The sequence below is a fragment of the Gekko japonicus genome, unplaced genomic scaffold (genome assembly GCF_001447785.1).
Source record: "Gekko japonicus isolate JY-2015 unplaced genomic scaffold, Gekko_japonicus_V1.1 scaffold2972, whole genome shotgun sequence".
Classification (NCBI taxonomy): Eukaryota; Metazoa; Chordata; class Lepidosauria; order Squamata; family Gekkonidae; genus Gekko; species Gekko japonicus.
In genome coordinates, this window is record NW_015168133.1 from 27,889 (window position 1) to 35,277 (window position 7,389).

The 7,389-nt window shown below is 48.3% G+C and overlaps 1 protein-coding gene across 1 annotated transcript in view; it reads right to left on the reverse strand.

The window, feature by feature from the left end:
- KCNG4 (potassium channel, voltage gated modifier subfamily G, member 4) overlaps positions 1 to 5,644 on the reverse strand; it is a gene marked incomplete at its 3' end in the record, with an annotated part of 33,133 nt that extends 27,489 nt beyond the window's left edge. The window contains exon 1 of the mRNA XM_015414921.1: positions 4,895 to 5,644. Coding sequence (XP_015270407.1) covers positions 4,895 to 5,644 — 750 coding nt within the window. The remainder of the gene's footprint in view (positions 1 to 4,894) is intronic.
- Between the last annotated feature and the right edge of the window lie 1,745 nt (positions 5,645 to 7,389).

Genomic DNA, 7,389 nt, shown 5'->3' on the forward strand with positions numbered 1-7,389 from the left:
CCCACCCCCAAACACCAAGAAGACAGAGCATCACTTGCCCCAGAGCCCCTATCTATACCTTGTGGCTAATAGCCACTGATGGACCTCTGCTCCCTATGCATATCTAACTCCCTTTTGAAGCTGTCCATGCTTGTAGCCGCCACCACTTCCTGTGGCAGGGAATTCCAAGTGTTAATCACTCTTTGGGGTGAAGAAGTACTTCCTTTTTATCCGTTCTAACCCGACCGCTCAGCAATTTCATGGAGTGCCCACGAGTTCTTGTATTGTGAGAAAGGGAGAAAAGTACCTCTTTCTCTACCTGCTCTTTCATGGTAACAATCAGATGAATCAATTACTTTGAGTTCTTCTTGAGGGGATACTGAGGGGAAAACATTGCATTGTGAATTGTCCCCCATGTCAATATGAACCACGGTTCATAAAAGCAATCCCTCCCCCCTGCATTGCCCCTTTAGGATCTAGACAACCATAAAGAAACACCGTGATAGAACAAAACACACTTCTACTAATATGTACTTGTATATTCATATATTGATTTACTTGCAGTAAAGACTCTAGTATATCTCATACACATACAAAAAGCCTAAAGTACATTGTATCTACTAATAGAACCAGAGAAGCCTTCTTTAGAATGCTTGACTTATGCACAGTAAAATTGAGGGCTTTGGTTGCAGGAAAATATGTCTGCCTGAAGAAGAATTTGTCGAAACACACAATTTTTGCCTAGGAAGCATGTTGCTTGCTTTGATGCTTGCTGAAACACTTAGTGTGGAAAATACAACTGCCTGCTGCATTTCTCATGCCTGCTGAATTACTCTTTGAGGAGAATATAACAGCCTGCTGCATCTTTCATCATTTATGACTGCTGCAACTTTCATCAGTCCTTTATCAGGAGCAAGATAGTCTACAGCGTTGGAATAGGTCTTTGTAGCTGTGGACTGTTCTATCACGGTGTTTCTTTATGGTTGTCTAACTTTGCCGTGTTCCTTGTGTGTTTGTAGCTATTCCTTTAGGATATAGGCCTGAAGTCCTAAACACTTTTATTAGGGGCTAGCTCCCAGAGAACACAGCAGCCAGTGCTTACTCCTAAGTAAACATGCAAAAGTTTGCTTCTGAGTAAATATGAAATAGGTACAAAAATGTACAGCTCAGCAAGTAGGGACTTGCTCCTAATGAATGTGTTTTAAGGTAGCTGAAGCTTTTCTATGCAGGGACTAACGACATCCTTTCACTAACAAAAAATAAGAAATGCAAAGCTTTTTTATAATGGAAAGAAAAGAAAATGCTGTCTGGAAACCCATAGTGAGCACGGATGGATTTAAAGGGGATTACTGTAATGCTGAAACAATTGCCAACCCCCCAAAAAGCGCTGTAGTTGACTTTTTTTTATCTCTTGCAAAGATGTTTCATCAAAGCAAATACATTTATGAAGGAGGACGATTTTTAAAATAGTTTGTTTTTTAAAAAAACTTGATTGCCTCCGGCAGCAAATGAACAGGATCCATGCAGTATTTCACCTGTAGAACAGGAAAGTTGCTGGAGGTCAAGGGTCATTTGAAACCCCTGGGAAAACTTTCTATACTGTCTGAGGTGCTTGTGGGCAGTGTTCCCTCTAAGCCGAGTTAGTGTGAGCTAGCTCACAGTTTTTTAGCTTCCGGCTCACACATTTTTGTCTTCGCTCAGGAAGGACAGCTCCCGAGCAAACTAATTTATGCAGTAGCCAAATCGCTCGCTCACAACTTTAAGGCCAGTAGCTCACAAAGTAGAATTTTTGCTCACAGGACTCCACAGCTTAGAGGGAACATTGCTTGTGGGACTGATAGTTGGGGGCAGAGATAGATTCCATTCTGCATTCCAGAAAATATGGGGGGGGGGGGGAACAGATCTAGGAAGAAGGTTAACCAACATCTGTGGTTTTGCTTCCTTGCCAGTTTGCTTAAATGCAAGAGCATCACTCTCTCATTTCCCAGCTTCCAAGCTTGCATCAAACTGGGTTTGCAAGCAGCTTCCCCCCCACCCCAAATCACAACCCATGCACAAAAGTCTAATCCTCTCATCCATTCTTGCAGTCAGCGATTATCCTTTGTTCCTTTCTGTACTGCTGCTAATTTCCCCTAGCTCAGTTGCCCTGACCTGGACGGCCGCTGTATGACACAGAGTGTTGGACTGGATGGGCCATTGGCCTGATCCAACATCGGCTTCTCTGATGTTCTTATAAGAAGGAACTGGGTAAACATCTGGAGCAGAGGTCCCTCAGTGGCTCTTAGCCACAAGGTATAGATAGGAACTCTCCGTCTGGGGCAAGGGATGCTCTGTATCCTTGGTGCTTGGGGGGGGGGGCAACAGTGGAAGGGCTTCTAGTGTCCTGGCCCCACTGTGGGACCTCCTGATGGCACCTGGTATTTTTGACCGCTGTATGACACAGAGTGTTGGACTGGATGGGCCATTGGCCTGATCCAACATTGGCTTCTCTGATATTCTTATAAGACGGAATTGGATAAGCATCTGAAGCAGAGGTCCATCAGTGGCTATTAGCCACAAGGTATAGATAGGAACTCACAGGCTGGGGCAAGGGATGCTCTGTCTTCTTGGTGCTTGGGGGGGGGCAACAGTGGAAGGGCTTCTAGTGTCCTGGCCCCACTGGTGGACCTCCTGATGGCACCTGGTATTTTTGGCCACAGTGTGACAGAGTGTTGGACTGGATGGGCCATTGGCCTGATCCAACATTGGCTTCTCTTATGTTCTTATGTTCTCATATGCTCTTGGTGCTTCTGATAGAAGGTTGTTACCTGATCAAAGTTTAACCGACTGTTGCTCAGGTCATTATTGCTCTGTGACTTTTTTGTTTTCTCCCCAGCTGGGTGGAATGTGTGGCTCAGATATTATGAAGAATGTTTTGGGAAGATATCAACACTGAGATCTGGTCATGGTTCTCAAGGACTCACGCTTAAGGCCTACCTGCACATGAGGTTTGATCTAACCTGCACCCAGTTCCTGCAGTCAAAACACAGGGGCAGGTGGCATCTTTTGATAACCATTAACATCAAGGAATGATTTGCACGCGCCGCATTGGTTTTTATATCGCCGCACTGAACAATGCTTTTTAGCAACCAGTCACCAAGTATGAGGGGGAGAGGAACAAAGGTGGGAGAAACATGAAAGATATTTCTAAAATCATCCATGTTATAGGAAAAGTGGGAAAAGAAAATGTTTCCTCCTCCCAAAACACTACAATCCACAGTAATCTGATTGGCAGTAACTTCAGAAACAGAGATGTGGAGGGCACATTGCATGCATTTTTCACTTCCAGAAAAACCCAGGTGTGACTTCTGGTAGCTCAAGAAATTGCCAGAAACTCTATGGTAAAACCAGCAATTCCTAACTTCTGCGTTTTACCTTGAAGTGATGTCATGGCATATATACCACTGACTTTTTTTTTTAAATTCTCCTCCAAGCAGAGCAGCAGCGGGCAACACAGGTGCCAGCATGGGAGGAGACTTGGCAAGTCCAGATGGGCAGTAGATACGAGACTTATGGAAGTATGTACTTCTTCACACTGCATATAACTATTTGTGGAACTCACTGCCACAAGGTGTGCAATGAGTTTACATGTTTTTTTTTTAATGGATCAAACCACTTCCTGAAGACTAGGTCTATTGATGGCTATTAGCCATTGATTATTGAATGGGACCTTCTTTCCTGAAGCCCAGTGCCCCAGTTGTTTGGGCCCCTCCATAGGGTTTTGCCTCTTTGTACCTGCTATGAGACTACCACAGGAGGTGGCGGCAGCTAGAAGCATGGACAGCTTCAAGAAGGGATTGCATAATCATATGGAGCAGAGGTCCAGCAGTGGCTATTAGCCACAAGGTATAGATAGGAACTCTCAGTCTGGGGCAAGTGATGCTCTGTATTCTTGGTGCTTGGGGAGGGGGGGCAATAGTGGGAGGGCTTCTAATGTCCTGACCCCACTGGTGGACCTCCTGATGGCACCTGGTATTTCTGGCCACTGTGTGACACAGAGTGTTGGACTGGATGGGCCATTGGCCTGATCCAACATTGGCTTCTTGTATGTTGTTATATGCAGCAGAGGTCCATCAGTGGCTATTAGCCACAAGGTATGGACTGCAAGAAGATCAAATCAGTCGATCCTAAAAGAAATCAACCCTGACTGTTCCCTGGAAGGCCAGATAGTGAAACTGAAGCTCAAATACTTTGGCCACCAAATGAGAAGGGAGCCCTCACTGGAGAAGACCCTGATGCTGGGAAAGATTGAAGGTCAAAGAAGACGGGGACGGCAAAGGATGAGATGGTTAGACAGTGTCATAGATGCAATGAACATGAAATTGAGCAGCCAACTTCAGAGGACGGCGGAAGACAGGAAGGCCTGGCGGGATCTGGTCCATGGGGTCGCGAAGAGTCGGACTCAACTGTGCGACCGAACAGCAACAAAAATAAATAAAAACTCTCAGTCTGGGGCAAGGGATGCTCTGTATTCTTGATGCTTGGGGGGGGGGCAACAGTGGGAAGGCTTCTAGTGTCCCCGGCCCCACTGATGGACCTCCTGATGGCACCTGGTATTTTTGGCCCCTGTGTGGCAGAATGTTGGACTGGATGGGCCATTGGCCTGATCCAACATTGGCTTCCCTTATGTTCTCTTATGTTCTTGTGTTACCGGGGTATCTGCTGAGCCCCTGTGGGAAACAGGAAGCTGGACCACTGGACTGATCCAGCAGAGCTCCTCTTAAATGTAATCATGAGTGGATGAAGCAAGAGGCATACACACACGTGGGTGAACGGGGCTGGAGATATGCACTCAGTTCAGGGAATACTGGGTTTCCCTTATCGCCAATGTGTAAGAACTGCCCACAATCACAATCGCAATGGAACAGCGACTCACCCTGTCTTCTTCGGCCCGCAGATCCGGCATTGTGCTGACACAAAGGCTTATCGCCGTGGTGGCCACAAAGAGGACAGAGAGGCAGGCAAAGACTTTCCCCGGAAGACCCGACCGCGGGTTTTCGACCATATCCCTGAGCTTGTTCATGAATTGCCCGAACCGGGTCTCCTCCTCCTCCTCCAGGACACAGGTGGTATCTGTGGCCTGATCCATTTCCTCCTCTTTGCGCACCTCCGCAAACTCCTCGAGCTTCTGGAAGAGCTTTCGGAAGCAGCAGTTCTCCAAGTTGGACTCCTCGATCCCCCAGTACCTCAGCTCCTCCAGGAAAGACAAGGCACAGGTGTCTCGAAAGAGCATCAACTTCCCCGCCGCCAGGAAGCTGAGGATCATCCCAAAAGCGCCGGGGTTCCTGTCGAAGAAGAATTCTTGGGTGTCTTCGTCGTAGTCGTCACACAACTGGGTGATTTCCTCGTAGCTGCTGCAGAACTTGAGCTTGCTCAGCCGGGACGCCGGGAACTCATCCAGGGTGCTCCAAGGGAGGAGGTACTTGACGCCCCCAACGTTGATCATGACCTCCTTCTTCGGATCAACCTTCTGGGCCTGATCTGGGTGGCAAATCCGGCGGGCCCTTTGGTAGTGGACCCCTTTGGCTGGGGGCGCCTCGACTGCCGAGATGGGGAAAAGGTGGGTCAGGGAGCTGCAGGAGTTGTAGCTGTAGTCGAGGTCGCTGCCCCCGGAGAGGATCGGCATCGCTGAGGGTCGTCACCGGGGCTCCCGAAGCAGCATCAGAGCAGAGCTAGCTGGGGGAGATGGTAGCATTGGGGGGGGGGGGGGAAGGTAAAGAATCGAGAAGATTGTTTAATGACAAATGAGAGCATCCATCACATGAACACATGTAGTGGTTAAAGGGTTGGACTGGAAGCTGGGAAACCCAGGTTGGAATCCCCCACTCTGCCTTGGAAGCTTGCTGGGTGATGTTGGGCCAGTTATGCACTCTCAGCCCAGTCTACTTCACAGGGTTGTTGTGATTAAGATGAAATGGAGGAGAGGAGGAGAGGGGGAGGATGGAGATTGGATAAATACAGAACACTGTAAGCTGTTTTTGGGTCCCCGCTGGGGAGAAGAGGAGGAGGAGGAGGAGATTGGATGTATACCCCGCCCTTCACTACCCGAAGTTGTCTCAGAGCGGCTTACAATCTCCTTTCCCTTCTCCTCCCCACAACAGACACCCTGTGAGGTCGGTGGGGCAGAGAGTGCTCTGACGGAAACTGTCCTTGAGAGAAAAGCTCTGACAGAACTTGTGACTGACCCAGGGTCACACCAGCAGCTGCAAGTGGAGGCGTGGGGAATCAAACCCGGTTCTCCCAGATTAGAGTCCGCACTCCTAACCACTACACCAAACTGGCAGGATGCAAACACAGTAAACAAATGCATAAATCTGAAGCTGCCTTATACTTAATCAGACCATCAGTCCACAAAGGTCTACTCAGACCGGCAGCTGCTCTCCAGGGTCTCAGGCAGAGGTCTTTCTCATCACCTGCTACTTGATCTTTTTAACGGGAGATGCCAGGGATTGAACCTGCGACCTTCTGCACACCGAGGAAATGCTCTTCCCCTGAGCCACAACCCCTCCGAATGCATATGAAGCTCCCTCAAACTGAACCAGACCCTTGTTCCATTAAAGTCAGTATTCTCTACTCAGACTGTCTGTGGCTGTCCAGGGTCTCAGGCAGAGGTAATGTCACTTACTGCTTGGTCCTCTCAACTGGAGATGCCAGGGATTGAACCTGGGACCTTCTGGATGCCAAACGGAGGCTCTGCCACTGAGCCAGAGCCCCTCCCCATCAATCCAGACCTCTGCAAAAGTCTCTTTGTCTATGGCCTGCCTCGGCTGTTTCTGCAGCCGGTGGGTAGCCCCTAGATCTGAAACACACATCTCCTCCTGCGACAAGTTGGTATTTAGCCTTTATCTTTCCTTGTGTATCTGTGTCGTTGCCCTGCATCATCTTTGAGGAAGCTGCTATATAATGAACCAAGACGCTGCAATAAGAAAAGCCCTGCTGGATCAAGCGGAAGAGCTCCTCCTCCATTCTTCCTACAGCAGGGGTTTGACAAAAGGGCGCAGCAGAAAAGGAGATGCTTGCCCTTTGCTATGAGTCCAGGGGCACCTTTAAGACCAACAAAGTTTAATTCTGGGTGTAAGCTTTTGTGTCCCTATACACTTCTTCAGATACATGCACACGAAAGCTTATACCTGGATTTAAACTTTGTTGGTCTTGAAGGTGCCGCCGGACTCAAACTTTGTTCTGTTGCTTCAGACCAACACGACTCCCCACCGGAATCTACCCTTTGCTATCTTACCAAGAGGTATACTGCCCTTGAACACGGAGGCTCCATTTGATTCATCAGCATCGCTAGCTCTATCCCCTGTGAACTATCTAATCCATATCTTGTTTTGAAGTTATCGCAGGCTAGAGACCTTCACCACATCCTGC